Source organism: Rhinolophus hipposideros, assembly GCF_964194185.1.
Source record: "Rhinolophus hipposideros genome assembly, chromosome: 18".
Taxonomy (NCBI): domain Eukaryota; kingdom Metazoa; phylum Chordata; class Mammalia; order Chiroptera; family Rhinolophidae; genus Rhinolophus; species Rhinolophus hipposideros.
This window is the reverse complement of record NC_138064.1, coordinates 12,846,438-12,861,745: the sequence shown is the minus strand read 5'-3', so window position 1 is coordinate 12,861,745 and position 15,308 is coordinate 12,846,438. Positions and strand designations below refer to the sequence as shown.

Below are 15,308 nucleotides of genomic sequence, written 5' to 3'. Positions count from 1 at the left end.
AGAAGACAATATATGAATAGATGACTCATTAATGTTGAACTGATGGCCAACGGCACTATAACTTGTGCCTAAAGGAAGATGATCTAACACAGTATTTCCTTCATAGGGCATTTCACAGTCTTCTTGCATTTAGGAACACTAGGTAGCATTCAGCTCTGTGCTGAGGGGCCATTTAAACAGCAAAATCAACAAAAATACAAACATGTGGCACTAAACAGACTGAAAAAACAGTCATTTGTTTCCAGGAGGAGACCTGCAGCGAGAAGGTACAGTGCAGGTTTGTTTGACTTCGGTGAACAACGTGCACATGAGGTGACTCAAAGTGTTCATCACTCTGCACGTTCCTGAATGACACCAGGTATTCATATGTGGATGACATATCAATTTTCAGCGAGGTGGTGAACAGATACATGGAATCCATGGATAATGAACATTGACTATATCATCTCGTGGGATCCTTGTGAAATAGGTGCTCCTACAATGACATGTGAACGGGGAGGAATCCCAGCAATCTCCTCTTCTGGCTACCGTGAGATTTTGGGGAGCTAGTACAATGACTTATCCAAAAACGTCCAGGGCTTACGTGATACACACAGGACTAACTCCCAGGTCTCCCTGTGTATGACATACTAGTGGGAGCGAATGCAAAGGTTCTGACTTGCAGATGGGGCCCTATGTAAAAGTTTTTGCACACTCCCCCTCTGCAGAGAGTGTTTTCTCTGCAGTCATGAAAGTCTGCTTTTGATCAGGATGTTTGATTTGATGACTTGGAGTATATGGGCCCAGTGAAAAATATATATAAAAAAACAAAGGAATATCAACAACCTGAATGGAATCGGGCACAAAACAAGAAGCCAAATGAACTCTATAAAATATTTGCAGCAAGAAAAAGCTTTGGCTTTTCAAATTTAGTTCTCCAGCGAGCCAATTCATAGATGGGTAATATAAGAGGGTAATGATGTGGAAAAAGTCAAACACGCTGTAGAATTTCAGAGACAGCACAGGATGCGCTAATAGGAAAGATGTGCCACGATGTGATATTTCAGTTAGAAAATTACTAATGTATACATATTTCGAAATGTATACATTTTAATGCCAGAGTATCTCAAATTTTTTTTTTGATATTTTATTAATGACACTAAAGTAAGTCATTGTTTATTTGACTAAGAGAAATACAGAACTTAAAATGCAAATTAAAAATAGCTCATCACTCATGCGGCATGCAGGCTGTATGAGAAATGTGTACACTTCAAATGAACCAACAAGTTCAACAAAAGAAAGAAAGAAAGGAAAGGTAAAGATTCAATATGTTCTCTGACTAAGGTCCTCTGCTTATCATCAATTGGTACATCATTACTTTTACATCTAAGATTTCTATTTCAGTGAATTCTTTCCAAGTCTCTTCCCCACCACTGTTATAACTTCACCCATTTCTTTGGAGTGCTAATTCAGCTCTTCCTAACCAATAACATTTACCACACACCTGCATATGCATGGTCTGACAAAGTTCTGTTATTTACAGAACAAGACATGGTTACAGCTCTATTCGTTTATTGCACTTTTCACATACTCTTAGAAGGAATTTAAAATTCGCTGGCAAGGTCCCAACAACCCATTTATCCATTTCTACCTGAATCGGTTATCTCAGCATCCATTCTGTCCATCTTTTAAATTAAAAGATGTAATCCTTAGTCATGCACAGCATTTTCTTAAATTTAATTGTGTGATGTACCATCTCTCCCTCCCAAACAGAATCTCGCTTGTTTCAAGGATAATTTTTATTGATGAGAAACGCTTTGCAGATAGAAAAAAAAATTATCTTATTTATATGATATTTTCCATTTTGAAAACAGAAACTCTTTTTCTTTTCAAAGATTAAAACCCTTAATGTTCTCTTTTCGGAAAGGAGCTTATCCATCAGTAAGGATCCCATCCTCTTTCATAAATGAATCGATTCATCATGTCAAAAGATCTCAGAGGCTGGTCGTATGGTAAAATGTGCCCTCCACCTCGAACAATGACCTTAAAGAAGAAAAACAAAAGAAAAATTGACATTTTGAGAGATGGATATTTTAAATAAATGGAAAGTATTAATTCAGATTAAAATATTCTTGAAGCTCACATGAATGTAGAACGTATGCTATCAATCCATGCCTTTGGATATGCTGATTTTCTTGCTTTTAATAGTTTTAATAATAGGTAGCTTAAGGTAGACAAGTTTTTAAATTGTGTAGCTATTTAATTTTACACAAAGTTGTGTTTATCGTTCCCATCCATAAAACTGGAATATTCCTCCTCCTTGTCTTTTCCCTCTTTGGAGGGAGCTGTCTGCTCCCAAACTCTATGCTGTGATTCTTACCTGATTAGGCTCCCGCGGTGCGGACACCTACCCCAGGTCAGCTGTGCCTGAAACTGGATGGAGGAACCTACCGTATTCCATCCTTCAATGGGTCGATCCACTTGACCTCTACACTGAGCTAAAGCTTCCATCTTAGCCTTTACCATTCATTAATAAAGGGGACACTGTGATTCTCCAAAATTAAAAACAACCAACAAAAAAATCTTGCCACCTGAAATTTTTTTTTTACCACCTGAAATTTTAAAAGGCTATTTTTTGAGCAGCACAGAATTAGAACATGCTTTTTGCCTCAACATTTACTATGAAAAACTTTCAAACATACAGCAAAGTTGAAAGAATTTCATATACTCACAATTTAGATTCATTAATACCCACTTTCCTCATTTTCTCACATATAGATTCTACTACCCATCTTATCTTTTTGACCCTTTCAGAGTAAAATAGAGCTATCAGTACACATCCCCTTAAATTTTACACAGAATTAACATACGACCTGCAGTAATCTTAAGTGAAGACTCCAAGAGTTTGGGTAACAGTGGACACCTGTGTCACCTCTCAGAATGTAGAAAACATTCTCAAAAACAGTTGAGGTGAGTTCAGACCCACACATGGACCTACAAGGGGTCCACCCATCAGTGTGCTAAGCTCCACACTGATAAAAAGGGGGACTGCTCTCTATACTCAGAAAGCCTCTAGTTTTAGCAAATGTCCCACATAAAGGACAAGGGGAGGCCTTCATGATTCAATACCAAAAGGAGAAGGACTGACACTGAATGTTGGGAGACCCTGCAGGAGAGGTCAGTGTGGCCTGTGATGTCCCGTGGCCCACGTGGAGAACGGACAGGAGTTAGTAGTAAATGAAGTGAGTGAACACATGTAGTAAAAGGATCACATTCCATAACTTCTAGCTGCTGAATCAGTCAGCAAAAATCACTATGATATGGCCCTTCGTAAGAGGCCAGTCCTGTTTCACCTGCTTCAGTCTGAAAGGAACTGAGGTAGAAAAAACAATACAAATATATTTATGTAGTGCATTCATTATATTAATCTCCGCCAACACCCACTATCTTACATACAACCTTGCTGTGAGGTAGGTGGGATCAACATTAGATAAATTTTATTTTGCTCACAGCTATCCAAGTTGTGCACTGCACAACCGCAGAGAGCGCCGTTCACATTAGCGTTGAGGTGACTGAGCTATTTGGAGCCATTAGGTGGCTTGTCCGAGTCCCACAATTGTAAGTGAGAGAATTAACTAGAACCCCGGCTTCTGATGCAACCACCAGTGTTTTTAATCAAGTCATTGTACTTACACAATAATGTCTTACTCTTGAACCAAACTTTATAGCTTCTTCACAGAACATTTCACCCACCTCTCAACAACCCTCTGAGGTAGAAGGGAAGCAGACCCTCATTAGAGATGTGAGATTGGACTTACTCCTCCAACACAACTGGAAACACCTGCTTTATGTTACACTCCATCAGTTGTCATCTGTGCCTGTTGCAATGACAGTGGCGCCCACCTACCATTTGTGTTCAGGCTTGCACCTGGAGACCCAGTGTGTCCCACTTTTGGTCACAGACTGAAAGTAAACAGATGTGGGACAAGAGCCCCTGCATGTGACTCTAAAGGAAAAAAATATTGCTGTCCTCACACTCCCAAGCTAGAATTCTCTTCCTGAAAATTCCCATCCAAATCTCTGGCCCTGACAGGAATCTGATGAGTGATTTTTATGCAACTTCAGCTCAGCTGAGGACACTTAACGAAACGATGTTTGTGACAAAACCCAGCTGCTTCAACTGGAAATGAGTTTGGCAGCAACGGTCCAGAAGAGCAGTAAATGAACACCCACGAGCTAAGGTCACCCTGCTTCCAGGGCCAGAGCTTCAGCTAATGGGAGACAGCGTCGGGCTTTACGGCCTGGGCTCAGGAGGCAGAGTGCAGGAGCACGACGGCACGCAAGCCAACTGTGCAACCTCTCCAAGCCTCAGTTTCCCTAACTATACAATAGGGAAAGAAGTGTTACCACCGGGGGCAGTTGTGAAGTGTGTGAGAAATGAAGGCAATAATATCCATGGAACACTTAGCACAGGGCCAGGCCTGAGACGGTACTTAAGAAACATTAGCAATTGTCATTATTCTTCCAACACAGCCTTATTCAAAATCCAGGATCAAAATGTTTGTATCAACCCAACAAGAATATTGTGGTCTCACATTAGCATCAAAAATCTTGCTTTATGGAAGCTGTTTAAAACAGTGGTTTTCAAACTCAAACATGGCAAAAAAAAAAAAAAACAACCTCATTAAAATAGACTGCTGGGCCCCACCCCCGGATGTATGAGTTCTGAAGGGTAGGGCCTAAGAAGTTGCATTTCTAATAATTGCAAGGTAGTGCTGATGCTGTTGGTTCAAAGAGTACTCCTTGTTGGGAACCACTGTTTAGAAGAACTTTTCTATCCTGTGACAAACAAGGCAATTCTCTATGTACCTTGAAGGAGAATACAAATAGAAATTTGTTTAATATGACCTCACCTTTGTGCCTTTCTTCCTGATCACCTGCTCTCCAGGTATTTACACACACACACACACACACACACACACACACACACACACACATTCTATGTCTGTGATAATCAGGTGGTGAAGAAGAGATGACAGGGTTGCGTGTTATAATTCTTACTCTCAGTGACCCCCCCAACTTCCGGTCCAATTCTGAGCCGCCATATGTAATGACCAAATGGCATCATAAATGGTGTCATGAAAATTGGAAAGAAAAGCTCATTTCGGAACAGTCTTTTTCATGTACCACAAGTTCTCAAAGTATGTTCTCTAGCAGATTCACGTATAGCATTTCACCAATGTCAACCTCAAAAACAAACTTCTGAGTGCTGAAAAAGAAACCACTCCCTTGTTTATGGCTGAGCTGCACACCACTCACAAGTCAAGGACACAGACCACGCCACAGTTTTTAGAGGTAGGTGACAAAATGTGACAAGAGTCATCTCAAGGCTCCCTGGGTAGAAACGGTCTCATCACCAGAAACTGCACGTTTGGGGTGTTTCCACACGAGAGCTGAAATCTCCACACTCAGCGTTCCACATGGTCCAGGGGTCACATATGTGTCATGGGTTTTAAAAGGGTTTTAGAAAACATTTTAAAGCTTTACTCCACTTTGTTTTTTAGGAGACGATACAATTCTCCCTGAAACTAGAAACATGGACCTGGCAGTAAAGTTTCCCAGTTGTGCCTTTTTAGATGACAAAATATGGAGGGAAACTCCCAATGGGCAGGTTGATGCAGAAGTGTCACGAGAGGTTTCTTGGGGGTCTTGGAGGGGCAGATCGCTGGAAAGACAGTGGTGGATGGGATGAGGGGAGGGAGGCATTGCAGACAAAGGAGAAACTGTGCCTGCAAAAGCAGTGGGGCACGGCACTGCATGGCACATGCTGTAATCTGCAAATGGCTCCATTTACAAAGGATCAGAGGGAAAACAGAGAGAAGGTGAACAGGTAGATCCCATACGACATGCTGCAGAGACGCATGGATCTTATCCTGTAGCATTGTGTGTCTGCGTGTGTGTGTTAAAGTACACGTAACATAAAATAAAATTTCCATTTTAACCATTTTACAGTAAACCATCCAGTAGCATTTAGCACATTCCCAATGCTGTGCAACCATCACCACTAAATAGTTGCATGATGTGTTCATCACCCCAAAGGAAACCCCATGCCCATTAACAATCACTTCCCACACCCGTCTCCTGCCAGTTCCTGGCAGTCACTAATCTGCTGTCTGTCTCTGTGGGTTTGACTACTCTGAACATATCCTAGAGGGTTTTAAGCAGGATAGTCATATGCTCAGATTTGCATTACCCAAAGATGACTTAATATGGAACGAGGGGGTTGATTTGGAAGGAGTAAGGAGGTAAATTAGGAGACTAGCTGTTTAGGGGAGAACTGATGTAGGCTCGTAGGATAGATGGTGAGAAGGGAAAGGAGAAGAGGGATGTGGGCTGATGAAGAGCCTGAACTCAGGATTCAGCACATCTGAGTCTGAGCCCAGCTGTGACTTAACTGCCTCTACTTTCTCTAATGTAAAATGAAGAATTAGGATGACCAGATGTCCCAGGACTGAGGGATTTCTGGGAATATAAACTTTCAGGGCACTGAAAAAGTGCCAGGCGGTCCAGGATGGTTGGTCACTCTAACACTATGTAACTATTTGTGAGGATTCAGAGAGATAATGCGTACAAAATGTTCCATGGCACCCAGTCCCCAAGAATGTATGAAGCTTGCCCCATGTGCCGTATAGATAAACAACAAGCTCTGAAGCAATGGTCATCACATGTCATTATCTTTATGGTCAAAGGGATACTTTTTTCCCTTTAAGAGTGGAGGAAGAGCATAAGCTACTGTATTAATAAATATAAAATGCATTGTTATGCTTTTTTTCGGAAGAAAGGATTATAATATATTCTTCAGGACGGGGAATATTTCTCTTCCAGTCTTCTTTTATTTCCATGCTATGAATCCCTCCTTCCCACGGGAAACATCCCAATTAAAGTAAGAAAGCAGCTTCAATATGAGCTCCACCCTCTGTCAATACACTTGACTTAACTGTCTGAGGTGCATTTTATCCCTTCAGCCTGCCAACACCACGACCCATCCCCTTCTTCCCCCCCACCCCTTTTTTACCACATGCAATGCCAAACACTCTCTTCTCCCCACACAGAAATGTCAAGCAAGCAAGACCTTACTTGTCTCAGCAGAATGGCAGAAAGCTGTTCTGTGTTTTTTCCCTTTTAAGAACCCACGTGACAGACCACGATTGGATGCAATTGAAAAGGAATCGAAACTTCATTTCCTCCATGTCCAGTTTTTATATTAGACATGAAAAGCACAATCCAGCTCACTAATTACCCTTACTCAATATCTAGCGGCATGATCTCCATTTGTCATGTTCTTCTGGAGGACTGAAAGAGAGTGGGGAGGACAGGGCAGAGGTTATGGCAGCACATGCTCTCTGCCTTTGTTCTGAGGGCTTACGTCCTGACTGCCTCACTGTCTTTTGCATAACATGCAAATGAGAGGCAGCCAGCCCGCTCAAGTTTTGTTTCCTGCAAACCACAATGGGGGATGGCTCTAGCAAACGTGTCCTGGAGCTCTCTCACACCTGTGCATGTCGCTGTCTCACTCCACATTCAGTGGCTTCGCGTGGGTAGCTTGAAATCAGCCAAGGTGGGAGTGTTCACACCATGGAAATTGGCAAACATTACCCCTCCCTCCCAAGCCAGTTCACCCTCAGACCACTGGTTCCCTGACATTTTGGCTCTCCTGGGGAAAGATGAAACATTTGGGCGTTCTTCCTCTTTCCCGAAATACATCAAAGAAACATCCATCCAAATGGGTAAATTATAAGGTCTAAACCTTCTCTGAAACCTTGGCTCAGGATAGCAGACGGGCCAGGTTTCAAATGTTTGCAGAAAGACAAGAAGTTCCTGTTGCCTGCATCATTCTTGCCTCCCCCACTGAAAAATTGGCATAAGAGTTTGAAGACCATACCACCACCGTCAGTTTGTATCGGCGTCCCTGGGACACTCCAGAGCTGGTCTGGTTCGGACAACTCCTGAGCGGACAGGGTACCTAGATTCAACGGTGTTTCTGAGCCACAGCCAAAGAGGACCCTGGACCTGCAAATGTCCCCAGGTTTCAGGAATTTAGGATACAGAACATTCCCAAGGGCACAACATTGTCGTGGTGCCATTTGTTGAACTAAAACAAGGCACACGGTTTTGCTATGAAACCAAAGACAGTGCAAAGCCAAAATAGGGCCCTCAGTGCGGATGACAATGCGGCCATTTCTGAACAGAACTTTATTTTATTCCACCACACTGCCCATTCCTCTACCCCATTCCACGCTTCATCTTGTTTATTCTTTGGCTCTGTTTAACATTCCCATGAGCAATTTTGTGAATCTGGTTACACTTCCAATTAAAACAACAAAAAGTTACTGTTGAAAAAGCAAACCCCAATTCCCTCTTTGTTCCTCAAATATTACTAATTTTTAAAACCCATCCTCCATGTGTGAATACTACTTTAAATGTGAGACGTTTCAGTGTTTATTCACTTCCCATAATGAAATGGTTCTCTGTTAAATTTTCAATAGATTATTTAAAAAAACCACTCACCAGCTAAGAGAAAATTATGCATCATTGCCTAGCTGTTAAACCTTAGTAAATAGATCTGCTATCCAATTTGTATTTTAAATAATACAATAAATTAGCTCCCTGAGTATTAGCTAAGTGCATCTTTGGGTAGCTTAATTTAGAAGCATTCTTTTTATGCTAATCAGTTTTCTCTAATGAAAAAGAACCACACGAAAAGGACTCTTGGCAAATAATCTGAGTAAAATTGGGAGTTGCTATTGTTTATTATTTCCTTTATTTTCAGGAAGAAAGCTGTGTGTTTCTTTTTTAAAAGGGGTGGGGGAATCCCAATACCAAAATCAAGTTTTTAAAAGGAGAGGACACCCTAGTCAGCCACTGAGATAATGAAACTTCTACAACTCCTTCCATAAATTTGCTTCCCAGAATATTTCTTTTTCCTCCTATGTAATGCAGAAAGGAAAGGCATCCACTGAAATAAACAATGCATCCTCTAGTTGGAATGGAATTGTTTTGAACTATTTATTATCCCCGCATGTGTAGTCTATTTCCTAGAAGACATTGTGGTGTGTTCAATTGGTGAAAAACCATAGATAGCATTCCTTGATAATCGTAGTATTAAAACACACACACACACACACACACACACACACACACACACACACACACACACACATGAGAGGGGTGCGGGCATGAGGTAGGGCCAGTTTGATTTTAATTCTAATACGCTGAATATTTACTGACTGCCAGGAGCTGTGCTAAGGGGTTTGTTTCCTCCAAACATAAATCATACATTATTCCTGTCATCAGGGATCTCAGCGTCAAGCAGGGGAGGAAGGCAACTGCAGAGTTAAATGCAACCCCACCCATCCTACAAGCAATAGAAGAGGCACATAGATCGAGATGCAGAGAAGGCGGCCTTCTGGGAGAAGAAGGGCTTCCTGAGGTGGTGCTGGAGCTTAGCTGTGAGAGGCAAATGAGGGTTTTTCAGGCCGTCAGAGGGGTAGGAATGGCCTTTAAGGAAAGGGGAGGGTATCCCATGGGAACTGCTGGCTGACTACACAGCAAGGTGTGTTTGAGGAATTATAAGGTGTTTTGTTTTTTTCTTAGAATTCTAATTGAGAAGGAGGGAGAGTGAGAGAGAGTTCAGGTTAGGGAAGGAAGACAAGAGCAGATCAAACATCTTCATTATTCTATGCAAAGAGATTGGACTTTATTTTGCAGGTCGCACAGAGGCAGTAAGAGGTTTCAAACAAGGAGAAAACACGATCAGACTTGCATTTTGGAAAAAACACAGGGAGGAGAGTAGATGGGGGAGGAGGGAGACTAGTTAAGACCAGCTAAGGAGGCTCTTGTAAAAGGAAAAAAAGTTTAAACACAACAACTTCAAACACATACAGTGTTCTTGAAGCCGCTTTTAAAACTCGGGCATTTTCTTAAAACACTACAAAGCAAAAACTGTTTCATTTTAGAATTTATAATGTGGGGTAGCCATCAGTTTTGTTTTTAGTGTCCCTAAAATGGTGTCCTTTTAAAACTTGGTTTGTATAAAATCAGTGTTTTTCATTTTAAGTAATTCTTTGTGGTTTCTCTGTCAAACACTAGGAAATGAATAAAACCAGGGCAATGAGAAGAATATTATAAAGCAGATGTGAGAAATGCTAGCTGGAGCTGGGTGAGTAATATTTGCCAATTACTATTTTTCTTGACTTTCTATTAAGTCTCATAGCAAAGCGGCTGGATAAATCACTTCACTTTCTTATTGTTTCAATGGAAAAGTGATGGAAAGGAGGGGACTTGTACTGTGTTGGAAGATGATTCAGATTCTTGTCCCAGTGCTCTAGGGTTGCCTGCAAATCCACGGCATACATTGAAATCTCTTTTATTACTGGCTTCTTATACTGAGCCACTGTTGATGAGTTGATGTAAAAGGAAAAGAAGGGATAAATTTCTGATTGTTTTCATTTGGACTTTTTTGGGTAGCTGCCCTCAGCACAGGACATCCAGAAAGAAAAATGCATTTGTACAACCAAAGCAGCACCAAGTCTTAGACATGACAAGTGTGGGATACTTCGATCTGATGGTAGCTAGAGGAGAAGATGGGAAAGACAGCGAGAGAAAAAGAAGGCAAACCATGAAATGTTAGACACGGGAAAGGACACTTACTATAACTTAACAAGCCCAGGTAAAAGATGATTAGGGACAAGTCCAAGAGTTGGGGAGCCAGTGGAATCACCAGAACTTTTATGCATCACTGGCAGGAATCCAATCAATCTGGAAAGCAGTTCGGCCTAATCTAACGAATTTGAAGATCTGTGAACTCAGCAATCCCACCTCCAAGCATTATTCTTAGAGAAACTCTGCACACAGACACAAGGAGCTATATGCAAGAATGTTCACGGCAGCCACAGCTGTAGTAGCAAAAAACTGGAAACAACCCAAATGTCCATCGGCAACAGAATGGATGCGTGATACAATCACACGATGGAAAACTATGCCACAATGAAAAAGAATGAAGCACAATTTAACATACCAACATGGATGAATCTCACAGAGCACTAAATAACAAGTGTTGCTGCCAAACATATACAGAATAATTCCTTTCTCTAAAATTAAAGTCAAATGTTGTTTATGGAGATGTAAATCTACAGCAAAACTACTAACTAAAAAGGGGAAAGGATGATTAAAAACATAATCCAGGACAGTGGTTTACCTCCAGGGGTAATGAGGAAAGGGGAGGGAGTTGGGGAGGGCGAGCTCCTGGTAATGCTGCATTTCTTAAACTAGGTAGTAAGTACAAGGCTGTTCGTTTATCATTGTTTGTTTTACCTTACACACGTATTATACATATTCTTTGGTTATTATTCAATTTTTAATTTAAAAAACTGAAAAGAAAAACTACCTACTGAGGCTGTAAACCTCACAAAAATAAATCTTTAAGAAATTTAACATGTTTTCTATCATGCTATTTTCTTCTGCCCAACACAGAGATGATGAGATGGGCCATACCTCTAAAAAAAGTAAGTGGGGAGGATACAGAGAAGCAATTGAACGGAAACAAAGGCAAACATGGGAAGGACGCCCTTTGGTAAGCAGCTTTAAGACAGAGCTGGTGCCAGAATCTAAATCTTGGGACTTCAGTTGCTGCACAAAAAAATAAATATTAGGAACAAAAACAAACACCCACATCTCCATGCTGGACTGCAGAAAAGCAAGTTGCCAAATACTTGGGGTTTTCTTTTCTTTTCTTTTTGATAGATTGTTTTTTACTCTCTAAATCTAAATTCCTATATTCCCCTTCTTCCATGTTTCCATGCATTAGAAGGTAAGTACAAAAGGTAAAACAAAAACAGAAATGCTAGATGCTCCATTTATTGTCAACCGGGGTGGTTCAGATTATTGTTCAACTAGAAGGAACCCAATGCTTTCAAACATCTCATTATTCAATTTAGCCACTTTCATTTACTATTATTAGACTGCCACACAGCAAAATGTGGAAGACCTCCGTAGCCCTCTCTACTTCTTGCACCTCTCACCAAGACAGTTTCCTTGTTACAGTGAAGTTAAAACTGGATACAACTGCACTAGTTCCAGGTCTGTCTGATAAATACTATTTGGCCCATTTCATCATTTGAGCCTTTACAGCACAGTAGGTCTTAAGGACCCTGTTACACAGGGGGAGAACTTCTTGCCCTGTGAAAACACATTAATGCTAGGAGAGAGATCAGTAAGGGCAATAGGAATAAATATTTATTACATGCTGACTAGGTGCCAGGGAGAAGGTAATGTGTAATAAGCACGATCTCAATGAATCCTAAATATTAATGCTCCCATGAGGAGGTGGGTATTAATATTATCCCCACGTCACAGATGAGAACATCTTGGAGAGGTTAAGTAATTTGCCCAAGGTCACACAGCTAGAAATGGAAGAACAGGGAGCTAATCCAAGTCTAACACAGTATCCAGTCCCTTAATCCCTATATTGTAATGTCACTTGAGTATGGTGACACAGGTCATTAGAATTGCCAAGGTAATAAACTAGAAGTAAAACTCAAGTCTATTTGATAGCTAAACTCATAACCCCTCAGTCTGGGGTCACCAAAGGTGGTCTGTCGTTGGGTTGGGGATGGTCTACCAATTACTTTCAACAATTCAAATAGTCTAACATATGGGTTCTTGGTCTTTTTGTGCCATGGACCCCTGTGGCTCTCTAGTGGAGCCTATCAACACCTCTCAGAATAATGTTTTTACATACCCTCTATGTATAAGTCTATATACCGAGGGGCCAAAAAAATATAAACACATGACTTGTATTCATCTTTTGTTATCAGTATATATTATTATAACTTTAATAGTTTTTTCCTTTCTTAAAATGTGTATATATTTTGGCACTCCCTCTCTATATAATACATAATATATGTATATATAAATAAAATAGATTACAAATAAAGCCATTGCATTGAAATTATCCATGTAAAAAACAAATTTGTGATATATCAATGTACTTCTGTATGAACACATTCAATAGGAGTAACCAGCGGGTTGCTAACTGCTGTAATTTTAAAGTCATGATGGTCATAAATGTTATTTCGGGGTATTTCTGATCCCGTGTGTATTTGATATGAAAGCATTTCTGCTTTCTATCAGTGAGAAAGTCAAAGGTACTGGGAACGCAGCTATGGATTGCTGCCTACCTTCATAATGGCAGGAAATGCTAATCCCATAATTCATAATGGCAGGAAATGCTGTTTTGGTTAGAAGTTGGTAAAAATAAAAATGCAATTCTTTTCCCTTCTAAGTTCACTGACCCCTTGAATCTGAACCACAGGCCTGTACCCCCAGATTAGGAACCCTTACGAAATAACCTAACAATTACCTCATGGAAGTGTTAGGTTAATTCCTGACAAGGCTTCGGTCTACATCGATGCATTTTTATTTTTACTTTGACATGGAATTAATCAATCCATTAAGCATTTGATCAATAATCAGTGTCCTTAAACAAATAATAAGTAATACCCAGAAATAAGTTCACTGTGATTGGTGGACATCTCTGCTAAGGACCCCTCTGGATGGTGTTTACAACAGATCCTGCTTGATCTGGTTGTATCTTTTCTTCTTTTTTTCTTTTTTTTTTTTTTTGAAAGTAACAAAGACACACTACTACCTACAGAGTTTGCACACGAGGATCATATTATTTTAGTACAGGGCAAAACTCTGTTGGGAAAAGGAAGCTGATGTTTTGAATAAATAAAAGAGGTTTTCTCCAAGTCTAAATTACCAGTGGTCTATCAGTGTTTTGAGAGGAACAAAGACCACTTGTAAACCTACAATGCATGGCAGGGACTGAGGTCTAAAATTTAGCGTCAGGTTTTGGCTGACGATTGCAGAGTACCAGAGCCACAGCAGTAGACACTGTGGACGAGAGGACACTTTTCTAAATGTGATGCTTCAGATCAATGGCTGGTTTGTTAGGAGTAAAACCATGCTCTCAGGTTTCTGGTTGGCCTGGAAGTAAGTAAAATAGGTCAGGATTTAGAAAGCACTTTAGGTGTCAGAACGGAAGTTTATCCAAACATAAGCCACACAGGGTTCCTGCAAGTTGGAGGCCATTTCAGCATCAACAGAGGGACAAAAGACATCACAATTTTGGGTCCCCCCAAACCTGCTACATATTAGAATTCCCTAAGATGCTTAAACATTGATGATCAGGTCCTATCCTAGACCAATAAAGTCAGAATAGCTGGAGACAGGGCTTGGGAATCTATAAAGATTGAAAGACACTGATTTAGGAAATGTGCGGATTAACAAAGGTCCCAAGTTCTTTGCCATTCTTCCCATCACGATGAATCTGTCCTTGCTCTGTGGTTTGCTTTGACCCAGAGAATGCAATGGAAACAACATTCTGGAACTTTTGAACCCTGGCCTCAAAAGGACTGGAATCTTTTGCCAAACTCCCTGCTGAACGCAGCCTCATGTGTGACCTCAGTCTACCTCATGTAAAGCAGAATAACCACCTCACGGAGCCCATTCCACCCACATAACTGTCAGAAATAATACATTGTCGTGTTAAGACCCTAAGTTTTCATGTGACTTCTTATTCTGTAATAGTAATAAATAACTGGAAAATAAATTACTGACAATTCTTCATTCTTTTTCCTGAAAGATCTTGGAAGCCTGATATGAATTGAAAAGCAAGGCTGCTCCATCTTTCTAATGCAGGCAGGAGACATACTTACATGGAGAGCTTAGGCAAAATCTTACATTGTGCAAACAAAGGAAGACCCATATCCCATGTGGTCTTTGGCGAACTCCCAGCTCCTGCTGCTGTCTTCCCCGGCCCCGCCCCAACCCTGAGAGCTTGCAACTACATCATCTGGGTGGCCGTTGTGGTAGACATAGGGAGGCACCCTCAGATCCCCCTTCAGGGATGGACTTACTGCCCAGTTGTGGGGGGTCCAGTCAGCAGACGGCCTCCAGTTGTCAGCTCCTCCAGAGTCTGAGTCAGCTGCAGAGAGAAGCCTTTCCCAAGATGATGCCTGCCCTGTGGTAACCCACATTTGGTGACTGAGTGAGGCAGGCGGTCATTTTGGTCTGATGTGGGACACTCTGATGGAAAATAATCTCTGTCTCTAGCACTGCCTGCAAGGTTGGCCAAGGTTTGCCAGGCCTGTATCACAGTTTGATTTCCTTCTCTGCCTATTCTGTTTCCTGCTCCTTAATTTTACAGGTGTCAATCCCTAATAAACATCATGTACCCCAAACTTTGCCTCAATGCCTGCTACTGG

At 41.0% G+C, this 15,308-nt stretch overlaps 1 protein-coding gene across 4 annotated transcripts in view; it reads right to left on the bottom strand.

The window, feature by feature from the left end:
- Positions 1-1,075: 1,075 nt before the first annotated feature.
- Positions 1,076-15,308, bottom strand: part of CPVL (carboxypeptidase vitellogenic like) — a 114,567-nt gene continuing 100,334 nt past the window's right edge. For all 4 annotated transcript variants that reach the window (XM_081080316.1, XM_081080314.1, XM_081080317.1 and 1 more), the window contains one exon: positions 1,076-2,022. In XM_081080316.1, the coding sequence (XP_080936442.1) occupies positions 1,918-2,022 (105 nt within the window). In that variant the 3' untranslated portion in view covers positions 1,076-1,917. The remainder of the gene's footprint in view (positions 2,023-15,308) is intronic.